The 25,595-nt window shown below is 39.6% G+C and overlaps 1 protein-coding gene across 2 annotated transcripts in view; it reads left to right on the top strand.

Annotated features, from left to right (window-relative positions):
• The first annotated feature begins 11,385 nt into the window (after window positions 1–11,385).
• Window positions 11,386–25,595, top strand: part of IL17RD (interleukin 17 receptor D) — a 43,161-nt gene continuing 28,951 nt past the window's right edge. Inside the window, exon 1 of one of the 2 annotated variants that reach the window (XM_040076721.2) lies at window positions 11,386–11,549. In XM_040076721.2, the coding sequence (XP_039932655.1) occupies window positions 11,418–11,549 (132 nt within the window). In that variant the 5' untranslated portion in view covers window positions 11,386–11,417. The remainder of the gene's footprint in view (window positions 11,550–25,595) is intronic. The other variant, XM_040076722.2, reaches the window with a different exon arrangement.

A 25,595-nucleotide genomic window follows, 5' to 3' on the forward strand; every position in this document is an offset into this window, starting at 1 on the left:
CCAGATTCATTAAGAATAGTTTTTAGAGAAACTGAAATCTCATTTCAGATACCTGCCTGATCTGGTAAAGGCAAAGACAATATTGGGAATGCATCCTTTTTTTGTTGTTTTTCTTCACACCTCAAAACATATATTGCCCACAGTTTAACCTTATTGCAGGTAATCTGAAACTATTGTCTACTTTGCTTCTGGAAACAAAGTTTCCAGCAGCAACAGATTAGACTAATCTGTATAGATTGATTGCTTAAGAACCTTACTCTATTATCTGGCAAATACCTAAATACACCTAATATCTGCTATAATGGAACTTGTCTCAAGTGACGGAAGTCTGACAGAGCAATTTAAGACAAGCAGTAGAATAGCAGCAGAATAATAATAGCACCAGCCCCGGTATCCTGCTCTCCATTAGCAAATGTTACCAGCAGGATCTTTAGTGTGACATACTAGGAGCGACCCACACGGCGCTGAGGGGAAAAGAATTTAAAAGCAGAGTTGCATTATTTGCTTCATTTGGCTTAGCTTGTTCTTCCCAGAGTAAAGGAATCAGGAAGTCAAAGAAGAGCCTCTCACTTTACATTTATACCTACTTTGACCAGCTTGGGTTTAAATTGTGCCCATCGCTTTCTCAAATACAGCTGGATTTTTTCCCACCTTGAGAAGTATTAGCCTGGGCTTTGCAGGCTCTTTGTCTCGTTGCTGCAGTGTGCGGGTCTGCCCTGGCGCGGTGTGTGACAGTTCTGGTCCCTGTGCACGCACTGCCGCGCCAGCACCAGCTATCGGCAGAGGCCGCGCCGGACGCTGGAATCCAGCCCTGCTCCGGTTTTACCTGCTTTGCCTTGCAGTGTTTCTGTTTGTCTCTCTGCCCTTCAGAACACAGAAAAATCTCTGTCTTTTTGTTCTAGTTCTGGCTTAAGCTCATGGAGCCGTAGCCTTTGCTTCCAGCCGTGTTGCCTTGCTTTGGCTCCAGTGATCATTTGTGATAAGCTGATACATTGACTAAGATGGTGAAAAACTGTTCTAGCAAAGAACCCTCTCCTAAGGTGGTCAAGCTGTCATGTCGACAGCCATCAATAGATACAATTTAGGCTCTGTCAGGTTGACGCTGGGCCTCTGACTGTAATGGGGCCTAAATATTCTAGTAGTGCTTTCCTGATACAAATCCAGTACCTGTGACCCTAACTGGGATGCTGAGCTGCATAATAACTTGTTTTAAATTGATGTTCTCTTAATTACTGCCTCCATATTAATTTTTTTTCTAACTACAGATTTCAGCAACTGTCAGTGTTGTCCAAAAAAGCTGAGCGATGCCAATGGTCTAAAAGCAGATTCACAGTAATTTCTACCAAAGAGCCAATGCTCCCAAAGTTCTGTTGTGATGTTACCTGAAGCAATACCTAAAAGCATAGTTTAAAGCTTCAATGTTAGCATCAAAAGCTCACACTGAAACAGCATTCATTAAACTGTAATCTAACACTTCGAATTTGCAATTATTTAGTCAAGTTTGTGCTTACAAATAGCAAGCCAGCACACCAGCAAACTTCATGTTATGATTTTTCTTGTGTGTGTGGATACATCTACATTTTTCTACTTGTTCAAAATTTTCTGTTGGAAATACTTCTGAAGAGATGCAATCTGTGAATTTTATAGTTTTATGTAACAAGATTAACACTGTGCTCAAAGTGTTATTAGAAGGAAATGTGACTTTAAAGATAATCCAGCATTTTTATGTGACAAAATTCTGATAGAAGCCTTGTATAAAAGCAGTGTAAAATAATTTGCAAACACCTTTAGGTTATCTAACATGAAAATAAGCTAATCTTAAATGTTTGAGATTAACACTCAGGTTTATCTAACAATCATAAAATCAAAGCTTCCTAGAAATCGGTTGTAAAGCAACTTTTTTATTCCTTGGATTAATTTGGTTCCCCTATTAGTTGTTAGATTGGTGATCTTTGTCCCTTTATTTTAGAAGACTTAATATTATATAATCAGATGGGAAATATAAGGTATTTTAGTTTCAAAAATATTTCAGAGCTATACTGATTGACTGAATTATTATTTCATGTCCTGTTATTCGTGTAATGGATTAATCATGAATCAAAATCACATTCTGTTATTTTATATGAGCTATTTAGACTATCTTATGCATATATTTGATAATGAAAGAGTAAAAAGACAAAGTAAGAATAATCATTCTATGAGGTAGAGCTGGGGCTGTTCAGCCTCTTGGGGGGCATAAGGATCCCACCTGATGGCTTTAAAAAGGGAGTTCTTGTGGTCACAGTGGGCAAACAGGATTGTTGGTGATGGAGAGGAATCAAGGGCTGCCGAAGAGCCTTCAGTTCTGGATTCCTCTGTGTGGGAATAGGGTCTGGACTTGTGTGACAAGAGGGGAAAGGGCTGCACAGAAAATATGGAAACCAGGCTGTCTACTTTGGGCACCCAAAGTTGATATTGGTGGGACTAGCGGTGTTTTCAGGAGAACCTGAAAGATTGTGGGAAGAGTGAAGTGTTGCTTTGCATGGCACAGTGTTACCACTGAAGTTTTGCTTTCTTAGATTGACTAGAAAATTGGAAAATTAATCATCTACTTGTTGAGTTTAGAAACAGCAATAAATTGGATTTCTTCTAATACCTGGGGTTTTTTTGCAGGACACTGTTTATTAAGCAAGGAGGTAAGACCATGATCAAAAATGCTTAGGGGTATACAGGCTGTGGTGTAGCTGGGTGTGATTGCCAATGACTTTTATATTTTATCACATGGATATGCTGTGGGGCTGGTATTGGAGTGACAGAATAAATACTTCATTGCTTGTGCCTTGGGGAAAACAAACAAACAAACAAAACAGAAAAGCAGTGAAAGATTTTGCAAATGTTTTGATCCATGTTGTGAATCAGTGGGTGTGAAGTCCAGCATCTTGAGCAGACAGAGTATGTTGTGGAATCACACAGGTGTAAGTAGTGCTTTTGATATTAAATTTCAAGCAGGGTCATCTGGCTTGGGATGTTGTAAGGATGTGTGTGTGTGACCAGTAAAAGTGATACAACACCTAGACTGAAAGAGAAGTAAGTATTCCTTCTTTCTGCATTTATGTTCCAGGATTTTTTTTCTCCTAGCACCTAAACCAGGTTTTCCTCTGCCACTGGGATGGCTTGAGAACACCATGAATACAATGTCACTCTTTTCCTTAATCTTGTGCCATTTGAGGCTAAAAGGACAGAAGTAGGCAGGTGGTATAAGATAGTACCCTTCATTAAACGTTATTTATGTCATTAGTCTTGTTATTAATTATTATAACATTTGAGGACTTTGCAATTTTTAAATTGTATATGTTTCAAACAGGTCATCACATTGTGACCTTAAAAAAAAAAAAAATCTATAACCTTACATCATCTCAATCATTGTACCTTCTTTTTCTCGGATCCTTTCTTGCTCTCTTAGAATCAAATTTTTTACTTTACCAGTCCATGACATTTTACTGCTTCTAAGGTTTTAAGTGCCTGACTACAAGTTCTAGATTCTGGGACATTCTCTTGTCTGTATAACCAAATTATGTTTTATATATTAGATGAAAATGAAAAAATGTATTTTTATGATATATTTTATACTTTTAATCTTTAGAATTTTATTGTATGGATCATAGTAATACTCCAAAATATCTTGGGATTCAGTTTCTATGAATGATACCATATTAATGAAATGAAGAAGATAGCAGATAGAGAATTCTACTCTAAAAATTACTGGCTATTTATATGGCTTTTCATAAAAAGACAGGCTTTAAAGTCATAAATTTTGGAAGTTTTCGTCTGTATTTGAACTGCTTAGAAAAGGGCTAGGCTGCTTCTGCTCTCTAGTGTCTGGGTTTGGTATTGACATCCCCACGTGTGGTGGGATTTCACTGAGCTCTGCAGCGGGGCGTGGGCACGGGGTGCCCGCAGGGTCTGACTGATCCTCCCAATTACACAGGGTCTGTCACCGGATTTATGTTCTGCACGTACAATGCTCGATGTCAGGCCTGATTTTCCAAAGTTCTGAGTGCTCAGTATTGAACAGTACTTAGTGATGGGTGGGTGCTAAATATTTTTTATACTCTCAGCCAACCTTTTAAAATCTTGCCTCTAAATGAATTTAGGCTGCTGTCGTGGCTTTGCGTCTGTAAGACTGCCTAGCCTTTGTCAGTTTATGGTAGGAGAATATTTTCACATTCCAGAAAGGAATTCCCAGGAAGAATTTCTGCACAGAGAGTATTGTTAAGCATTGGAACAGGCTGCCCTGGGAGATGCTGGAATTACCACCCCTGGACATGCTCAAGAAACCACTGGATGTGGCATTTAGTGCAATGGTCTGCTTCACAGTGTGATGATTGGTCAAAGGTTGGTCTCTGAGGTCTTTTCTAAGCTGAATGATTCTGTGAAAGGTTTTGACAAATTATCCTGCAGTTCTAAATAACCCCACTCATTGTAGTGTAAAACTTAGAATGACTTCTAGTACAATATCTGCTAATATAATTCTTCTAATATATACTTCTACTAATATAATTCTGTGATTTTAAATACCTTGTTGTCAATGCAAATATTTGCCAGGCAGGAACTCTTATGGCCACCATATTTTCATTTTTCATTGTTTTGTCATATTAGAAGGATAAGAAATTACTTTATGCTGTTTCAATACTGTGCACCTATTAACCATTCTTATTGCTTTTCAAAGCATTCAGTCAGAGCAAAATATTAAAAAATATTATAGTGTCCATCTGTCATGATTCAAGTATTTGTAGGATTCTCTAACTTTAGAGTTGCATCTTGTGTACTATAGGACGTGGCTATCTGACAATATTTCTGCAATTTGCTCTAGTTCATTTTGGCAGAGAAAGCAAGTCAGAGGGAAGCATTTTCAGGAGGCATCAGCACTACCCTTAGAATGCTGAGACTTTTGTAAAATTTAAGTTGGTTACATGGAAAATTTTTCTTGGGTAAGTTTTGGTTTAAATTTAAAAAATGATCCAGTCTTTCCCTTCTTTCCTCTGTAAACATCCTGGGCAGTTTGTTTTATCACAATTTATGGTTTAGGAGGATGGGTATTTTCAGTGGTTGTTAGTATTATAATCTAATTAGAAAGAAATAATATTAATCTCTTGTAACTTCTCATATTAACAAGCTTTAACTTTCCATGGAGTCTTAACAAATCTTGTTCACTGCATATCAGTCTGTTATTATCTGCATATTTATCTTATTCTTTCCAAAACTAAGCGGGTAACTCAATCCTGATATCCAACTGCTTCAAATTTGTGTTCTAAAATAATAAGCCAGACTGTAGAGAAGAAGAACCCTGAGTTTGTTTCTTGAAGAAGCAGAGCTGCCAGCAACAACTCTCGTTCCTAACAGGGCCCTACCTCCGCTTCTTTTAGCTCACTCATGTAGAATTGCTGTGCATTCTTTCAGAAAGCTTTATAAAGTGTTTTAAAATTACACTGGAATTTTTTGGGGAATATCTATCATACAAACAACAAAAAAAGCAATTTCCATATGCCTCCCAGCCTTTGTATTTTCTATTGTTTGTGTATTTCCCTTTCTGGGAGTAGAATGAGGTGCTATTGAGAAAGGGCTTTCCAATCTTCTTTCACACTGGTTGCACAATAGTCAGACTTTTTTAATTCTTCCAGTCATGTTTCTGTTGTTCTGCAGTGGTATCTGTTACAAGTGTCTCCATGCAATTTAATTGCAAAAAAAATCAGCACATTTTCTTTAGTCTTAATTACCCTTAGCTTTTGGCCTCAAATAACAAATGATGTCATCCCAAATTGCTTGAGCAAATAACTCTCCCTCAGTTAAATGGGAAAGGGTTTAAGGCAGGTTATGCTCAGTGAGGGGTCCTTTAGTGTGCTAGGATTAATTTTGCAGACAGTGCCACAGGACGCTGTTGAATTGCACAACAGCCTGTTAAATCAGGTTCGGGTTGTTCTCCCACCCCACCTCCCTCCCCCATATTTCCCTGCAGAAGGAAAATGACAGGCTGTCTGCATGGGAAGCACTGTGCTGCAATAAGGAAGTGTTGAGAGCAGAATTAAAACCGGAAACTTTTGTAAAGACATTACTTCATGATCATTTCTGGCATTTATTCAAACTACATTGTGAGGATCTTGGTTTGTGTTTTTAACAGCTGTTTGAGATAAAATTTCTATATTGCAGAAATACATTTTTTTAAAGTTGAACATTACAAATTATTCGCTTTTAGTTAAAGATTAAATTATAAATGTCTCCTGGGATACTTGTTGGTTCAGAATAATTTTAGTTCAACAGAATTTTTATTGAAAAATGACTCATCCATGCAATTTTTGATTTTCTTTGCATCGTAAACCTACTCTTCTTTAAAAGTGCAGTTTCATATTACACCTAATCCACCAAACAGAAGACTGCTGCTGAAAGATGCCGTCCTGCCCTGCTCCCTCAGGAACATGTGGCCACAGGGTGAGTCACTTTGGTGCGCTTTTGGAACAGGGAGAAGGGAGCTTAGTGGCACATCGCTAAGTTGAGTAATCTTAGAGAACTTCCTTTATTATATTCATATGAATAAACAGACACAAAACTAAACAGAAATACAGAAAATTGACATTTGACTGCAAACATTTTCTGACAGTAGAAGAAGGAGGCCTCTATACAATACAGGGAACTGTGAGGTCTGGGGAGGGGTAATATTATATGAAAATTTGCATCCATGGATCACTGACAAATTGTTGATGGTGATCAGAAGTAATTTTCACATAATAGCAGTTTGGTTTAATTCAGTCATGTCTTTCTCATCATAACATACTCCTACATCTGATGCTGACTTGAGCCTCTAGGAATACAGGACTTAAACTTCTCTGGTCATTAAGTGCAATTTCCTGTAGAAGAGATTAAGTCATCCAGAAAGGTCATAAGACATTCACTCCCTTCCCTCTGAGCTCTGCAAGCCTCAAAAACATCCCCAAATATCTGGACACAGACTTGGGATTTTTGAGAAAAATCTCAAACATGACTCTGTGACAAAAAAAAAGTAAGCAAGCGAGAAACATCCCTGCTGGTACACTCCAGGGGATTCTGGAAGGTCTGGCTTAGTCAGCAGACAGGGCTGGATGCTCACTTTCAGGACCTGTTGCAAAGCATCTGGATATAGAAATGGTGCCTGCCATTGTCAAAGTAGAATTCATGCATCTAATTCCACTTTCCCATCTGGACACAGCAGCTACTCCAGAAGTGCCAATAAATGTGTGGCCACGGCGGGAGGCAGCTGGCTGCCAGGACAGCCTGCTGGGTGCTCTGTCCCACTCCTGAGAGAGAAGCAGCTCTGGAATGCAATTGTTCTGGAGGCTTGCACCCACTGGAACCATCTGGATGACCTTAGCCAGTAGAGTGTGTCCCTACAGAAAGCAGCAAATTAAAAGCAAAGAATGCTACACACAGGGGTCTTTTCCTGTCTTACTGAGGCTCAGAGTCTTTCCTGACTTCAAATCTAATTATTGCTTTAGCCCCGAGCGTGTGTGTAAGGTGTAAAAACAGGCATCTTTATGACTTGGTGCTTGTTTCCCCATCTATAAAATGAGACTGGTAATACAGATTTCTCTGTGAGAACTCAGTGTTTCATGAATTTTTGTCACATTTGTCAAGGCATAATGATTTAACAGTTGCCTTGAACAAGATGGGTATTAATAACGATAGATTTGATTCAAATTTTGATTCAATTTTATGGCTTGAGGTTGCTTTCTTATCAGTTGATAACCTTTCACTTGAGCCTGGCCAGATAATTTGAAACTATGGCATGTTATAATAAAGAAGATTCCACAGAAACAGAATTTTTGTGACCCCTGACACAGGTGGGAATTTTCATGCCCTTGCTGGGAGTGTCCACATCCATTTCACGCTTGTTAGTTTTGTTCTTAAGGTTTGATACTGGAAGATGGTTCTTCCTCTATTTTATGCTCGGTGCTCATCCCATAGATAAAACATCCCCATGGAAGTTGGATAATTTCATGTAAATGTGTACCTTCAGAAGATCTGATTTTCTGTCTTCAGGTATCTGCCAGATGAAGTTCCAGAAGACCCTCACACTGAGGGATTTCTGTTCTGGGATCTCTTTTAGCACACTGTCTGCTTGGTTCACTGCATCGCATCCTCATTTCCTAACAGTGGGCAGTGTCTGTCTGTAACAGGAGTTATTGACTTACTGCAATATTGTGATACTGCAAGAGTCATGATTGTCTGACTTAGGTGAATACTCTGCAAGCCTGACGCGTGCTTTCTGCCCCAAACTGAGCTGTTTGATTCCTTTTGCAGTTAAATTCAGTCTCTCTTGGGAGAGAATTCAGTGCTAGAAATGTGAACTATGGATGGAGCATACAGCTTCCAAATCCAACAATGAATTTTTGCTGGGCAACAGAAAGATTTTGTTGGGAATTTTTAACCATATTATCAGAAATTTTTGGTACATGAGTTTTCATGTTTTTATAGGAATTGCTGAGTTCTCACTATCTCCTCCATCTGGGAACAGCTGCTCAGAAAGGGGAAGGGGAAAAAAAAGATTTTTAGCTTGAAGCAAGAAGGGAGAGTGGCAACCAAAACCAGCTGCAGAATGCAGAATACTGATACCCATGACTTTTGCATATTATGCATTCTATACTACTCAGAAACAAGAGACTGTTGTAAAAAGGACAAAAGAACCTACAGAGCAGCAGAGTCCCCATGGCCACTTTTGCCCTTCCATGAGCTCACAGCAGTTTGGAGACTCCAGTTAGAAACATTAACTGCTGTCATTTGATTCCTGCCTTTCCACTACCGTTTTCCACCAAAGATTTCAGTGGAAATTATTCTAAATGCATCTGAAGCAATGCAGTACTTCCATATTCAGCCAGTGCACTCACGGGATAAGTTGGACACAGTGGCACTATGGAGGAATGGTTTTTCAGATGTGTCATTTTGTTATTAGCTTAACTGTTGGGAAGGAAGTAGCAATGCTGGTTTGGTCAGATGGCATCTTTGCTCTGTGCTGCTAGGCTCGAGGTCTCAGGAAATATGGCCAATAATATTGCTGCTTTCTGGATACTGCCAGTGCAACCAGTGGCAGCTGTGAGTTCTTCAGTTATTTTGCTACCAAGGCATTGGCACTATTTGTTGTGTGTCTGGTTTTTGTTAAAAACGTCGTAGGCTAATGCATCAATAGCTCAGATAATGCTAATTTTGTCCTCACCTAAAAATTGCAGCTTCTCCAGCAGTTTCAATCTCAGTTAACAGAAAAGGCCAGTTTCCCCCATGGTTTAGAAGATTTAATTGCAGATCAATGGCATGCTGTTCAACAGGGAACCTTTGCTTGTCACAGCTGGTTATGGGAAGCAGAGGTATTTACTGACCTGTAAATGAGCTGTACATATGTCTTCCTTTCTTTAGCCATGATGCTGTGGTATTTTATGTCCTTTGTAATTCATTCAAACGTTAAAGGACTAGTTATTTACAGGTTTTATGCAGCCGGACTTGATTAAAAATAAAAATGTTCATATAGTTTTCAAGCCTGTTAGATCAGTTCTGAGTAATGAAAGGAGAAAGTAAAGCAGGAATACCCAGACAGAAGTGTGTGGTGTACAGTGAGAAAACGTGCTAAGCTTCCATTCTGACCTGGATGGACCTGACCATCAAAATATCTCATCATAAAATCAGTGGAATTTCACCTAGAAACTTAATATTACCTTTTTCAGAATTCCACCCTGCAGGGGCAATGGAGATCAAAAGTAAGAACCTTTTGATCCCAGAGCTGCAAATAACTATGGCCTAATCTCCAATCTTTGCTAAAAAAAAATGTTTAATTTTTGCTAAAAAAAAGTAATTTCTCTTCACGTCACAATGAAGGGCTATAGCCATCCCATCAAGAAGTCATAAACTTGTTTTCAAAGGTAACTGTAAGTGCCAGAGCTGTGATCCATCAACTTAGGCAGTTTAAGAAAGCTTTATCGTATTATTTTCGCTGCTAGTCACAAAGGATGGAAAACCTATGATAGGTGTAAAACCATAGTAGTTAAAAATTACCCGCTGGTCATGTTTCGTTCCAACTGATTGCCTTAGTGGTGGTTTTACATACTATTTTAATCCAAACTGTAATGTCTTTTATAAAATACTGATGGGTTAGTCTGTTCCATTAGGATGATGGCTTTGTCCAAGTTCAATCATAGCAAACAGAATGTACTAAAATAAAGGTTTTCAAAATAACTGGAGTTAAGTGATACATAAGAGTGATGTAAGACAAGGCCCTGGGCTGTCTCATCTAAAGCTGAAGTTAGGGCTCCTTTGAGCAGAGGGTTAGGCCTGGTGACCCCTGAGATCTCTTCCAAGCTGAATCATCCTGTGCCTCAGAGGAGCCTCGGGCTGCTCTGTCTCATATATGACTTTGAGACAAAGCGGTGGAAATTGATGTAATTTACTTATATATTAAACCACCTTGCATTTGATATTTATCAGAAATGAGATTTATTTTACTTTAAAGAGAAGTGTTTTCATCAAAGCATGTAATATCAGAATTAACTCCAGTTGAAAAAGTTGAAATATTTATTGCCACATATGATTCCCTTTGCATTTTCTGCAATTGAAAATTTTATGATAGCATATTCTTCCAGCTTGTCTTCCTTAATTAAAAAGTAATTAAGGGGTAGCTATGGCAACTGGCTTTGTTTAGCCTGGAGAAGAGGAGGCTTGAAGGTGACCTTACAACCCTCTACAGGTACCTGGAAAGGAGGTTTTAGCCCATGGAGTCTCTTCTCCCAGGCAGTAACAGGACAAGAAGACACAGTCTTAAACTGTGCCAGGGGAGGTTGAGGTGGGGCATTGGAGGAATTTCTTCACCCTAAGGGTGATTAGACTTTGCAATGGACTGCCCAGGGAGATTGAGGAGTCACACTCCCTTTAAAGTATTTTAAGGAAAGATTGGACGTGGCATCTGATGATCTCAGAGGTGTTTTCCAACGTAATTGATCCTGTAATGCATGAAATCGTGTCAAAGACTTAGGGCTGATCTTCCTCGATACCTCTCTCCCTTGCAACGTAGCGAGCGGATCAGGAATATGGCACGACACCACGGAGCGAAGATGGGAATTCAGCCAGGTACTGGACTGACCCCCTTATGTGCAGGAGGGCACCCGGGGAGAGGAGAGGAGAGGGAAGGGAAGGGAAGGGAGTAAGCAAAGCAGCCGGAGGGGATTCTCCTCTCCCCCATTGTTGCCGTTTGCCAGGACTGGAGCGGGGCGGGGGCGGCGGGGCCGGGGCTCGGGCAAACCCCCCGCCCCCGGGCCGGGCGCGCATGCACACACCGCTCCGGAGTCAGGCACCCGCTCAGACCGAACGCCGGCACGCACTCGGTGGCAGCGCTGCCGCCGCCGCCCGCGCCGGGCTCGCTGCGGACCATGGCCCCGGGGCTGCAGCTCGGCTCCTTCCTGCTCGCCCTCGCCGCCTGTCTCGGCGGCCCCCGGCTCGCTAGGGCCGCCGGAGCAGGCGGCGGCAGGAGGGGCCCTTTGGCCGATGGGTGCGCAGGGAGGGTGAGTAGAGCCGAGGGGCGAGGCGCTTTCGCGGGGCGCGGGGCAGATGCGCGGGGTTCCGCGGCTTCTGCGGGCGTGCGGGACGGAGGAAGGGAGCGGCCGCGCTGGGGACGCTTCTGCAGCCGAACAACGCTGCCCCGGGGCTCTGCATCTGGAAGTTAATTGCGGCCGGGAGAGAGGGTGGCATTTCCCGTTCAGGGATATTTATTGGTTTCTGGCCCAGGGGGGAGGCAGCTCGGAGCCGGCGAGTGTGAAGAAGTCACTCAACAGGTCCTTTACCACCAGCGCTCTCCACTTCCCCGAGCCGACCTGGATAAAAGCGATCGCTGGGGCTTTGTTATTTTAATGATTCGAGGCCGGCTTGGGGTCTTAGCTCCGGGCCTGATCGTTATACAGAGGATGTAGGAAATTTACGGGGAGCGGGGGGGAGAGGGGAGGAAGGTGATAAACGTTTTGTTACTGGCCTTTGCCTTTTGTTCCTGTTTCTGGTGTGGTTTGCCGCCACACTTCTCTCGATTGCTTTTCATATTCTTTTTATTTTAATTTTTTTAATGTACTTTTAGAAACTTTTGAGTTATTTCTTTCGGTTTGTTCCTTGCCTTTCTCCTGATGTCTGGTTGCAGGTTTAGTTGAAGCGTGGTGATCCGGGAACACTGGAGGGAGCACAACTGACTTTCATTGCTTTTCCTTTTTGTTAGACTGTCACTAAGGATTTTCTTGGTTTCAGATCAGATCCTTTGAGAATTTTGCTGCAACACAGAGTTCAGAAGTTTGTAGGGCATAGTTTAGAAAGGCGAAAACATCGGGAAATATGTAAAAGAAGAGTGTGAAAAAACAAACTTCAAACCCTGATAAAGCTTAAGATCTAAACCTTTTTGTTGGATGGAACAGTTACAGGTTCAGACTCCTCTCTTAGGTCTTTTTAACGGAATTAGCAATGAAATGTTTTGGCTCAGTACATCGATGGTGTATTTCACCAGACATGGGCAGGGTACTTCACAGGCTCATAACACCACTGTATATTTGTGTCAAGTTTTGCGCCTTCTATTAAGTAAATTATCGCTATTGTAAGTCATAGTACTTGACTTGTAATACACTTGAATTAATGTATATTGACATTTATAGAAATATGCAGATGCAGTTTGTTCTGGATTTTTTTTTCCCTTACATAGTTAATGTCATTGTGTGTGTTAAACAGGAATCTACCAGGAGATAATTATTTTAATACGATGATTTTGACTGACTTTTAGATCAGCAAAACTTACACTCTTTCCAATTAGCATAATCCCTGCTTTGTCCTTATGGCTCACAACTAATATACCATTTTAGCTTATAAAATAGTTTCTGGTTTTATTGTATTTTCAGCTTCAAGTTCAGACTTCCCTAGCTAATTTATTAGATACCTCATCTGATTGTGTAGTGATAATTTTGTGGTCTGATTTTGTAATAGCAGCCTTGCACACGATTGCCTCTGTAATGCAGGCAGGGCAGCATTTATTAGAGTAATGACTGCAGGATGGTACCCATTGTCTCAGTTATGTGGTATTTATCTTGTGCTGCATGTAAGTTTTGAGTAGACTTGACACACTATTAAATGACTGATGGCCCCTCTAACACATTGTCTGCTCTGGAGCAGGGCTGCCTTTGAAGTAGTACCCTGTAGGAAGTAAAGGGACTATTTGCTCTATTAAAATTCCTTGGTATTTCCTCTGTTTAACCGCAGGCCACTTCCCCTCTGCCACTCTAAGCACTGCAGGGACACTGACTGATTGAAAAGACACAAGCCCTAAGTAATTGTGTCCTATTCAAATAGTTATTCTTATCGCAGGTTATTTATAAGTAGTGTCTAATGTATGTTAAGGGGGTGAATAAATCTTAACATTTTATACAGAGAAGGTAAAATATCTAGTTTGCATTAAATGAAGTGGTTGAATTAAGGTAATTCTCAAGGGCATAAATAATCTACAAATACATAATTGAACTTCTAGTGGTTGTTCAAGGAGAAATAAAATGTAGCTGGCTGGGTTTGTATGTGCATTTAGGTACATGCACATTGGCTGTTTTCCTCTGCTAGAACTGTAAATGTGGGTTGCAGTTCCCTAGGGTGAATCTTTTTTTCATCATTTGAGTGTTGTTTTTGGGGATCTGTGTTCCATTTTTCTCCAAACTACAGAGGTAATATACATACATGCACAAGTACTGCACAAGTTTCTTTCACTGAACAAAATACAGTTTTAAGTATCCTCAATATTTTGCAGCAGTAAAAAACTGACTTAATGAGAGTATATTTCTGGACTATCATTAAAAGTATTTGATGAGGAAATGTTTGTTTGCTTTATTCATAGCTCCTGAAATTATTAATACCTAATGTTTTCAAAACTAAAAAACCAAATCACATTTCAGATTTTTTGTTTGTTTTACGACTTCCATCACAAAATATAGTTATAACCTGAATTATTCATCTTCTCTGGTAATACACTGGCATTTGTCTTGCAAACTCTGCATGTGTCTAGGAGAAAAGCAGTTAATACCAGGATGAGTAACTTACCATTACTGTGGCTAAGAATTATCAGGTTTCAATGTGTTCAGGATTGTAGAATTTGGATTGACTTTGCTTGGTGTAGGTTTCCTTTCACTGATGTTTAATAGAAATTTTGATGTATTCCAACACTTAATATTATTTCACATTAAGAGTAGACATTTGCTTAAAGTAGAATAGTACTGCAAAGTAGTTTTCCATATGGATGATCTTAGGACCTCGTATGCATACCTTTATCCAGAAAAAAAGTAGTTGAGAGAAGGGCCTGTTTTAATCTAGAATAAGTGTGTCCACATGGGGAGCTATTCTGGAAAAGTAGTCCCTGAATTTTTCTGATGCTGTAAACAAGCCATGAGGTGCACAGAGAAGACAGATGTGTGATATTGAGGGTGATTTGAATATATCTCAGATTCATTTATTCGGTGTTAAACACATGAGCAACTTTACTCTCAAGTTGTTATATAGATTCTAATGAGACTACACACATGAGTAATTTTTTTCATATGTTTAATTCCTCTGAAGCTCCTGGCACTGAGCCGTGTTCAGTGTAAAGCTTAAATTTAACGTGGGTGTATGATCATGAAGAATAAATAATCCAGCATTTTACCAACCCTCCCCTCCTTGTTAGCAGAGAGTTGTGCCTTCCTTTGCTCTGCTAAGCAGAGCTGCTCAGGCAGACTGGAGAGCTCTGTTCCCGTGCATTCTCCCTGAAACTCCCTGTGTCCCTTTCTCTGCTCTTTATGTAAGGAACTTTCTATTTCCTTTTCATTTCAAAGCAGAGTCACTGAAGATTTCCTACTGTTCCAGTGTTGGGAGCTCTGCCTAACTCATTATTCTTTAGGCTTACGCTGCTGTGTCCCTAGATTGATCTCCTCAAGCATCCCAAAGCAGACTTATACTTCTCCACACTTAGGAATCTACTAGGCACAGAGCTAGGTCATACAGAAATACTTTTCCCAGCTACGAACATGTCTTGGGAACTTTACTTTGGAGGAACAACACCCTGTAAAATGGTAAGATATTACCGAAGTTGAAATTTCTCCCTTCTATTTCATGTTGTTTTCCAAGAGTTAAAAACCCCAGATTTTGTCTTGCAGAGTATTTAAAATTTTTAAAAGGTATTAGGCAGAAGACAGACCTAAGATGGAGCACGGTGGAAGGTGTTAATGTTTGCCATCAGGGAGTTCTTTAATCTGCAGACCAGATGCCAGCAGCTCCCTATCTTCCGTTTTTGGGGAATTTATAGAATCAGTAGATTTCTCTCCTTGGCATCCAGAACAATGTGCTAGCATTTCAGAATTGATGAGATGTGTCCCGTAGAGCTTCCTGTGCTCTGGGACTAGATCAATGCAACATGTTGAGTGCAGGGCTTTGCAAGCATGGTCAGTCATGCAGGTAGGCATCTGTAGCACTTCTGTTAGCTGAGAGTTTGGCTTCAGGGTCTCTCCGGGGTTTGTTTTGGGCTTTTCTTTTGAATTTCACTTATCGAGTAATGTAGCAGGGAATGAGACCCCATTCCTACTCTAGTGTCAGAAAGTGTTGATGGGGAGATGCCTATTTAAATGAATTTAAAAATGCATGAAGTAGCATAAATATGTTCATGTTTAAAGTAGCAGATGACTGTTTCCTCAGGAACTGTGGGGCTGTACAGTTTAATGCTGTGTTTTCAGAATGAGCATTCAAATACATGACCTAGAGGAAAAAATATGGAAACTTATGTGTATGTAATTGAAGCTAACTTTCAGTTTTAACGATGAAATTGTGTATTTCCAGCAAAACTGTGGTTTTGCTTTTGTGTTTGCATGAAGCTGGGCAATCCGAATGTGATGATAATTTATCAGCTGTTGACTTAAGGAGGTTTCTGCAGTTGAAGTTTCTTGGGACTGTTGCAGATTTGATTGATTTCCTCTCTATAAAAGTGTCCCTTACTTTAGGAGCTGAACTCCACTCCCTGCCTTACTGGCCCTCAAAATCTGCTTTTGAGTAAGTACGAGTGTAGAAACTGCTGTATCAGACTTCTTGATAAATCTTGGGACATTTATTTAAGAAAAAGTTCTGCTTTTAAAGATTAATACTTTATAGTCCACTGAAAGGTGAAAGGATGTTAAGCTGTCATGATTAGATGATACTAGCTTTTTTTTTAGTTAATTATTTGTTAATGTTAATATAACATGGATATTACTTACTTAAAACTGAAACATTTAAAGGGTGTTTAATAAGGACCGGATGTCTTTACCAACTGATCAGTCTAAAGATGATGAAATAAAGCTTTGATGTGAACTTGCCTGCTTAATTACGCTCAAAGGCTGAAATTTAGCATGTGTTTTTAGAAGCAGATGAGAGGAGTGTGAAGTATTACTGCAGGACTGTTAAGCTTGAATGTAATTTTTAGTTTTTAAAAGTAAAACTTTTTTCAAGTATACTGCTTTGATTTTATATATACTGCTACCAGTGTAATACCAGAGGTGTATTTGAAATACATTTTTTCTAAAAGTGTTAGTACTGATGTTCCTATAGCACTTTTACATTGTTGTTTTTATATTTAAAAATTAATATTATGCATTAATACATCACACCTAGAAAAAAAATCACATAAAAGTAGTATGAGTTACAGGAATGCTTATTCTTTGTATCCCTATCTCTGTAAGAATTATAAAAAAGGATTGAAAAGGAAGTGTAAGTTACAGTAACCTAAAATAATGTTAGTTCAGTACATCTGAAGTGCTTAATTTTAGGTTATGGTAATGTGAGACTTTATTTAAGGGTAAAATTCAAGCACAGACTTGAAAAAGGAGTTTATCCTTTCATGCATATAGCATTTTATAATTGTTTCTCTGTCCTATTTGTCCTCCCCAGCTCTCCTCAAAGGGAGTGGCACATTCTGACACCCAATATTTCTATGTGATTTTATCATAAAATCTTTGACCAGATATATACTTAGTAAAGCAGTGAATACAGGCATATGCCAGTAATGGATAGGCTCGTTGCAGTATTCATACAACAGAAACACAGGTATTACCACTCTGGTTAGCCAAAATTCTGCCAGCCAAACCAGGGTATAAATATGTATTTTAACATGCTTCAACTTGTTTCTCTTAGTAAACTGTATTTCAGTGTCATGTCTAAGGCACCATTTATGGATTTTAAAAGTACATTATTCTCCTCCTGTCACCTCTCATCTCTGCATGGTAGATTCCAAGAGTGTAAGGAAAATCAAGTGTGCAGGTTGGGATTTGTTCTTCCAAAGTTTGATTTGATTATTAAAAATAACTAAAGCTTGGATTAGAGTTTTATCAGGCATCCGGACTTGTTCCAGGACATAACGTATTCCCTGAAATTCTCTCACTTAAAGGCTGTTACAATATTATGTCACTATTGGCTTTGAAGAATTGTTGCAGACATTCTATTTTTATTATTCTTCCTTGGGCTGTTACCCAGCAAGACAGTAAATCTGCTTTGGGGCGCATCAGTCGTACTCCAGTGAGCCCGAATAAATGTAAGAGGTAGCTGTGTCCTGGGAGGTTCCATGCTACATCAGGTGCTGTACCTGAAAGCATAAACTCTGAGATGTGTGTTTGGGTGATTGAGGAGACCCAGAGCTGTGTGTCTATGACCATTGTGGATCAAATTTGAAAGCATGTACTCTGAGATGTGTGTTTGGGTGATTGAGGAGAACAGAGCTGTGTGTCTATGACTATTGTGAATCAGATTTGAAAGCATAAACTCTGAGATGTGTGTTTGGTCGATTGAGGAGACCCAGAGCTGTGTGTCTATGACTATTGTGAATCAGATTTGAAAGCATGAACTCTGAGATGTGTGTTTGGTCGATTGAGGAGACCCAGAGCTGTGTGTCTATGACTATTGTGAATCAGATTTGAAAGCATAAACTCTGAGATGTGTGTTTGGGTGATTGAGGAGACCCAGAGCTGTGTGTCTATGACTATTGTGGATCAAATTTGAAAGCATAAACTCTGAGATGTGTGTTTGGGTGATTGAGGAGACCCAGAGCTGTGTGTCTGTGACTGCTGTGAATCCAGTTTTGTACCTCTTGCTGGAGTGTTGGCACGCAGTGGTGCCTGTGGCGCGCTGCTCTCTGTCTGATTGATGCAGCTTTTGTTGGCAGTGAGCGAGCTGCCAGTGTCTCCCAGGCCTTCTCCTTTCCCTGTGCCCAGTGCAGAGTGCAGCAGTGCCAGGGCAGTGCCCGCTCTTGGAGAGAGTGCTGCTGCAGTCTCTTCTGCTGTTTTGTATTTGGAGGATCTCACGCTGGAGCACGAGCTCCTCCTGTGCTGAGCCCCGGGTTCACAGGAACAGTAAGGGACTCTTGAGGAGCGTGTGGAGTTCAGAGGGCTCCAATTAAATGTGTGTATCGCCCTGAGTTGCTGTGGGCATTACAACAGCTGGGCATCAATCACATCTGGAGGCTGCTGTCTGCAGGACATGATAGGCCTGCAGTTCTGCTTGGAGCTGCACATTCTGGGCTTTGGATTTCCAGATGATTGATTGGTAATGATCTATCCATATGATCCTTTATTTCACAAAATTGTGTGTGATAACCATTTCTCTACCCCCTTCCTATATAGCCCTGCTGGATTTTCCTCATGGTTGGTGGGCAGACCTGGATTTTAATTTCTGACCTTGCCTATGTTCTTCACTCTTCTATCAGTGGGAGTGACTAGGTATTTCTAATCTTACTTCTGACTACATTCAAATCCAACCAAGCAATCAGTGACTTCCCTGACTTTTTTTGTATAGGGCTGTGGGAAAATTCCTGGTTGGCCGGCTATGAATTAATGAAAATCCTTAGAATGCTTTACTAATGATAGCTCCTGTGGCTTTAAAAATGCTATTCCCTTTTTTAATTTGAGAGAGGTCACAGAGGTTTACAGAAACTAAGAAAAGAAAACATCTGGTTGTGCTCTGTAGATGACTGCTTTTGTGTGAAGAAAAGTTATGGCGTTGCCTCAGCATCAAACACATTCAAGGTGATCCTTTCTGAGAACTCTTTGCAAGAGCCCTCTTTACTCAAACTGTGTTTTCTAATTAACTTTGCTTTGTATTTTCAAATGCAGGATTTTAGTTCTCCATGGGAATCCCAAACTCATATTGTTGCTTAAAGTTCACCCTACCTTTATAAAATTTATTTTTCTGAATTTTGTAATTATAGCATAATGATATTTCCATATGCTTTCTAGTATTTTCCTTTAAAAGTTATGGAACTCCAAGAGGAGCAGGCTGCTGGGTTGGTTTCTGATATTAATAAAAGGGAATTTGTTCAGTGTTTGCTTATCTACGCTGAAGTTTCAGCTATTTTTATGTAAAATACTGAACAGTAATCTGATTTGTGAAAGTTCCCTTTTTAAGACCTTAATTTTACAGGCTAAAAGAGAATATTTTTTTCCAGATAATGCAGGTTAAAATTATATGTGAAGTTAGTGTAGCTCATGTGCATAATATGAGAATTAATCTTCTAAATTGTTAAAATTATAAGTTATTAGCTGCTCATTATAAATTATTAGCTGCTCATGTAATACCAGGTGTGACTGGCCTGGAATCAGAAAGCATTAAAAAACGCAAGTTTATAACTTTGCAATAGTCACATGATCTTTTTTATGTTATAGGTGATTTAAGCAGACTCCAGGCAGGGCTCTGTCATCTGCTTGTAGAAGCAACACCTCAATCCGTTTTCCTTTCAAACATAGAAAACGAAGGGGTTTCTTTCTGGTTTTATTGGGCTGTTTTGTTTAATGAGCTAAAACCCTACCCATTAAAATCGGTGGTGACTTTGGCTTCCGTTTCGGTAGGGTTTTCCTTCACGCTTCGAACGGCATGATGCCTGACTCCGTGTAAGAGCCGGGCGGGGGAAGCCTCTCCTCTGACCGCTGCTGCCCGGTGACAGAGGTCCCAGTTCCCCGTGCACAGGGCTGACCCAGCCTGGGGAGGGTTTGGGGGGTGTCCTCAGCAGGGGCAGCGCTGCACAGAGCTCCCCTAGTGTGGAGCTGGCAGCTGAACGGCAGGGGCACAGCTGGCCCACAGCTGGGCACTGCCAGGGCGGTGTCCGCTGCTTGCGCTTTGAGAATTGCTGTCTTCAGTCTCACTGCTCATTGCTGTGTTCTGGAACAACCCAGGGAGCGTTTGCTTGTAGAGCGGGGAGCGGGCTGTGAAATTGTAACGTCCTTGATTCCAACTGCAGTGATTCTGTGAATTCCACACCCCCCAAATGTACCAGAGTGACTTTGCTTACAGCTGCCCAGCCAGTGAAGAATTCCATTCTTTTCCCGTGGCTGAGCTATTCAGGTGCCGGTCTGTATCTCGTGTCACAGCGCTTGGAAATCCTGCCTGCACTGCTTCCTCTTCCTCCAGTTTCTGTGGGAATCACTTTCATCTTCCCGTCTGCGCTTGCCCTCAGTTGTAGGCAGTAGTAACGAAATGAGGATGGAAGTTGAAAGTGGCAAACTGTGCAATTTTTGCTGCTCATAAAGAGTGCTCTGTCTGGGTGAACTTTAAATACGGGGTGGGAAGGGGGCGTTGCTGAATCGCAAACCTTTTTTGGCAAGGTTTTCAAGCTTGTGCTGGGCTTGGCCTTGAAGTTTGAGAGACACGGGGTGTAAATGGGTGATTTAAGCTTCATCCTTTAAGTGTTAGCAGATCCTTAAAAGCATGGAGTGGGATTCTGAAAAAGAATGGAGTGCCCTAACTCCTATTAACTTTCAGTAGGATTTGTTCCCTTTTGTGGCTCAGGAGTGTAGGTATGTTTATATTGACTCAACAGTGAAGCTGGTTAGTGAAATTCTCACTCTCATCTGTTTCCTCCCACTTTGGTGTTGGTGTTTGCCCTTCCGTCCTCACCTGCTTTAATGCACCTATTTGTGAGCTGCAATGTAAATCACATTTTTAAAGCAGTTTGAATGGAACGTATCCTTTGTTTGTTTGTTTTTTTCCTTTTCACAACTGTAGTAATTTCAGTGACATGGATAAAATGAGGTGTATTTATGTTAAGTATATGTTCAGAACTGGTGAACTACTACAGCATGAGGCATGGAGCATAGAGGAACTGGACAGGAGTCAGGAAATCCCCTGGCTAATTTTGTGATTAGGCCCACTGTTCCATGTAGCTATTTCAGATGCTTTTAACATTCCCACCCTTAAGTTGTGTTAATTTAGATGCTCTTTTAAAGGTGTCTCATCAATAGCGTTTGAGGTTAGTATAATGAACATATAAATTATTCAACATTTTTCTTATGACCATTTTTTAACAGTGAGTTTTTCACAAGCAAGAAGATTATAGTGTTTCAGAAATCACTTCAGCATCTGTTGAAATGCAGCCAACTCCATGGTGGAATACAGAGCTCACGGTAACGCTATACAACCCTTCCTGCCAGGAAATGAGGAGTAGTGTATTCATTTGTAACCCAAGGGGGGCTCTTCACCATCCAGCCTATAGTTAGTAAATGGAATTTGGTCAGTTTACCACTAAAATTACAGAACAACCCAGTGGGTCTTACTAACTCTCTTACCTTGCTCTGAAGACAGTATCTCTTATTAATACAGGGTCTATGAGCAAATTTGTGTAGTTAGGGAGAACAGTTAAGGATTATTCCCCATTTAAAGGAGCTTTCATTTTGTTTACTCTGTCAAAATTTTATCTGAGGTGTCCTGGTACTGCTTCACAAAGCGAATGTTAGCAGCCTCAAAAGGAGATGTATAGCCTGATGCTTTAGTTATGAAAGAATATCTAGGGTTTTGCTTTTTCTGTTGCTTACTACAAAAAGTTTAGCTAAGATACTCTTCAAAGAACTAGTAAAATGATCTATTCCATAGTTAGAACTTTGCTTTATTATTTAATTATCTGTTTTGAGCAAATTATGTAGGTGGTGTTTAATAATTAGCTTAGTTTACCTTCTGACAGGAGGAAGGTTAAGAACGAAAAGAGTTAAAATAAGAAACAAAGAGAAAAAACAAACACCAAGCTCAGCCAGACCCTTAACAAGTAAAAAGTTATTTTTACATGCTTGTTCAGAACATCAAAGGAAACAAAACCTTTATCTTTTATTCATTAGCTGGGAATAATGCAAGTTGGGATAGCTTAGGTTTCTCCTTATAGTTGCATTTGTAAGAATAATTCGCTAATCATGCCATTCACTTTTGGGGTTCTTTTTCATTAAGGACCACTGGCCGTGAAATGTCATGCAGAGATTTGAAAATGGGACATTCAGCTCACCAAAGAATGAGCTGCAATGACAGAAGTTTCTTTTTATTACCTTCTGGCAGTAAATGTAGGAATCAAAGCCCCAAATAAGTGGTAGGATAACATCCAGTATCATCTAACAGTGCTGGTAGCTGTGGATGATGATTGCTCAGTGTAGCCACATTGCATTTGATTTATGTCTGTTAGTGATTGTTATATTCCATTCAATCATTGAAGCTCCAGCATGCAAACTCCAGTAGTTTATCTACGAGCTTGTCTGTGGCAAGCTGACTTGGATTTCTAGGTGTGATTCTTTCTTCTCCTCCCACTGTGCTTAGGTTTTACTGCAACAAAAAGCAAAAAAAGAAGATTGTTTCTGTGTTTATATTTTACAATTATATCCAAGTAATATTCCTGTTACAAGCTATTATTTCTACTGGATGTGAAACTTCATGATCTGTGGATCTACTTCTCAATTTACTACAATAATGTGATTGTATTTTATATCTTCTTGTTCAGTGTTTTAGGATTAGCTATGTTGATAGAAAGAAGTGAAGTGAAAGTTTGTGAAAAACACAGGTTCAGTTTAACTTTTTAATCTGTATATTTAAATGCTGTCTTAAAACTTACATTGCATTCTGGCTTCTTAAATAAGATGAATGCCAGAAGACAGCTTGTTCATGGTCATTTTGTTAGGAGACATCATTTGTTAAAAGTGACTACTTCCTGCAGAAAAAGATCAGTTAGTGTGCATGGATCTTTAAGAATAAAAGGTTAAGCAACTAATGTAAATGATTTTCCAAGCATTTTTGAATTCAGATGAGATTTTGTCATAATTTGATCAAAGTCACATAACCTGTGGCTCTGGTTTTGTTTCACATGCTGATGGTCTGTGGATAACATTACATTTTTTCAGCATGAAACTGAATACTTCAAATCCCTAAAGCAGGCTCAAATTTATGGTTAATAAAAGAATATATTGTACTGGATATCATCTGTTATATCATTCTGGGAACAGAAACTGGCAGTGAATGGACAGGAAATATTTCCATTTCAAATCATTTCAGTCTATGGTTTAGGATGAAAGTGTCTGATTTCAGGAAAATCACTGTGAATATCCAAGTAATAGAAATATTTAAGAAGAATTTTAAGAAGCTTTTTCAAAAAAAAATTTTTTTAAATTTTTTTTTTGCTTTATAGTATTTTATGGGCAGATACTGCTTATTAATGTCACATATTTTCTCTATTTCAGTCTTGGTCCCTTAACCTTTTCAAGGCAGAAGGAATAGTAGATGTGTGTATCCAGGTACCTCTGCGTGCCAAGTAAGCAGCAATTTGATGAGCTGCTGTGCAGTGGCCAAAGTGCTTCAGAGTCTCCTGGCTTTGTGTTTGTAATTGCTTGGGTTTTTAAGAGTGTGAATTCCTAAGTGTTCTTCCAGCTCAGTGCATTTCTGCAGGTTGTCTCCTTTTCAAATGTATTACAAGGTGTGAGATCCATGGACTGTGACTTTATTAATGGAAACTTCAAGCAGTCAGGGTGAAATTTTGGTATGTTTTTCATTTGTTAAGTAGTACCTAAACGCTTAATGTTTTGAAGTATTTCAAGCATTTCAAATAACTGCATTTTAAATGGACATGTTTGTCCAGGGAACAGGAAAACAGCAGGAAAAAAAAAGATTTACAGTTCTGTCTTTATCCTGAAATACTCAGCTCTACATCAACTAAGTTATTTAGGTGTGTGGAATTTTTTTTTCAGCTTTGCGAGAACACAAAATAGGAAACAAGCCTTAATAGGGTGAAGATTTATTACTTAATTTTGGCAGTTTGGAAGAAGTTTTATTATCAGAGGTGTAGGCTAAAAAAATAATTTAATCTGTATGTAAAAACAAAGCACTTCTACCTTTTGAAGACAAGAAAAGTTCATTGTGTAACCTGTTAGTTACTGAGTATCATTGAAGGACATGAACTGAGACCTGCCTCTAGTGTGCTGTGCTTATTTGAGCAGCTCATGTGCTTGATGTAGGACTCCAAAAGGATTTTTATTATTATTATTATTTCTATGCTTTTGTCATTTTAGTGAGCTGGGTGAAATGACAGTTTAGGATCCCCTCCTTTCAGGTTCCTCTGACTTGTAAGGACAGTGTGGAATGAGTCTGGACCTTATTGGTGCTGCTTGTGTGGAAAGCAGAGGTATTTCTTCAGTGCTGCACAGCAGGGGTATTTTTCCTGAGGCTAAATTGACTTTGTACCTTTCCTGCATCTTGTCAGAGCAGGCCGTGGCAGAACAAACCCAGATGTCGTTTGATTTTAGGGTTTGTGTATTTTTCCTACAGTATGATTTCCCATTATTATTATTTATTAGTGAGTGTTGAAATTTATAATTTCAGAAAATTTGATTTGACTGAAAAATTAAGTGTTCTCAAGATACAGATCTTCTTTGCTGTGGGTTTGTCCTTTTTTCTTTTGGTTTGGTTTTTTAGTCAGATAATTCAATTTTAGCCAATGATACAAGAACAAAAAGTGTTCCAAGGTTCTAGAAAAAGATTAAGAATGAAAATCGTACAAGAAATTCAATCGTGGTTAAGCAAATGGCACAGTGGGGTAATTTAAAGCCCAAGCAGGTTCTGGTACAGGTTGTGTCAGTGTTTTAGCAGATAGCACACTTCATGTCAAGTACTGTGTTAGTTAGTATGAAAAGGGCAGTTCTGAACTGGCCATGTACCACCCAGATAGGATGTGTAACCTTTGCTTTGGCCAACTTTCAACAGCACTTAACATGAAATATTTAGGAAAAATTGATCTCTTAAAGTGTTTAACTTGATCAAGTATGTTATAAGGTGGGTTATCCGTAGGGTGTGATTTTCAGTAGTGGAAACTGAATGCAGTCAGACTGGAGTTTCAGTACCATTTCACACCTTAAAGCACTCATTTAAATACTGTATCTAAATTCCCTTTTGTAGTAGTTAAACACGGCATGGCACTTGATAGCACAGGATGCCTAAAGAGTTTGCCAGTACAGATATACTTAAACTATGCATATTTCCCTGATTTTTTTTTTTTCAACAGTAAAATTTAGCAATGCTTAATGCTTTTTGAATCCAAGTACTGAAGATAGATGAGCTCACAGGAAAATTGGAATATATTCTGTCTTCTCTTCATCCTCTTTTTTTGATTGTGAAAAGCTCAACAATCCTGATGGCAGAAAGTACTCGGTGTGAAGGAGTGGTTTAATCACGAGGTGAACTTTATTCAAGGTTGTCAGTTCTCAGAAACATTCTCACAAAGGTTTCCTCAGAAAACTGTCTTTTGGATGGTTTTATTT

Source organism: Hirundo rustica, chromosome 12 (genome assembly GCF_015227805.2).
Source record: "Hirundo rustica isolate bHirRus1 chromosome 12, bHirRus1.pri.v3, whole genome shotgun sequence".
Taxonomy (NCBI): Eukaryota; Metazoa; Chordata; class Aves; order Passeriformes; family Hirundinidae; genus Hirundo; species Hirundo rustica.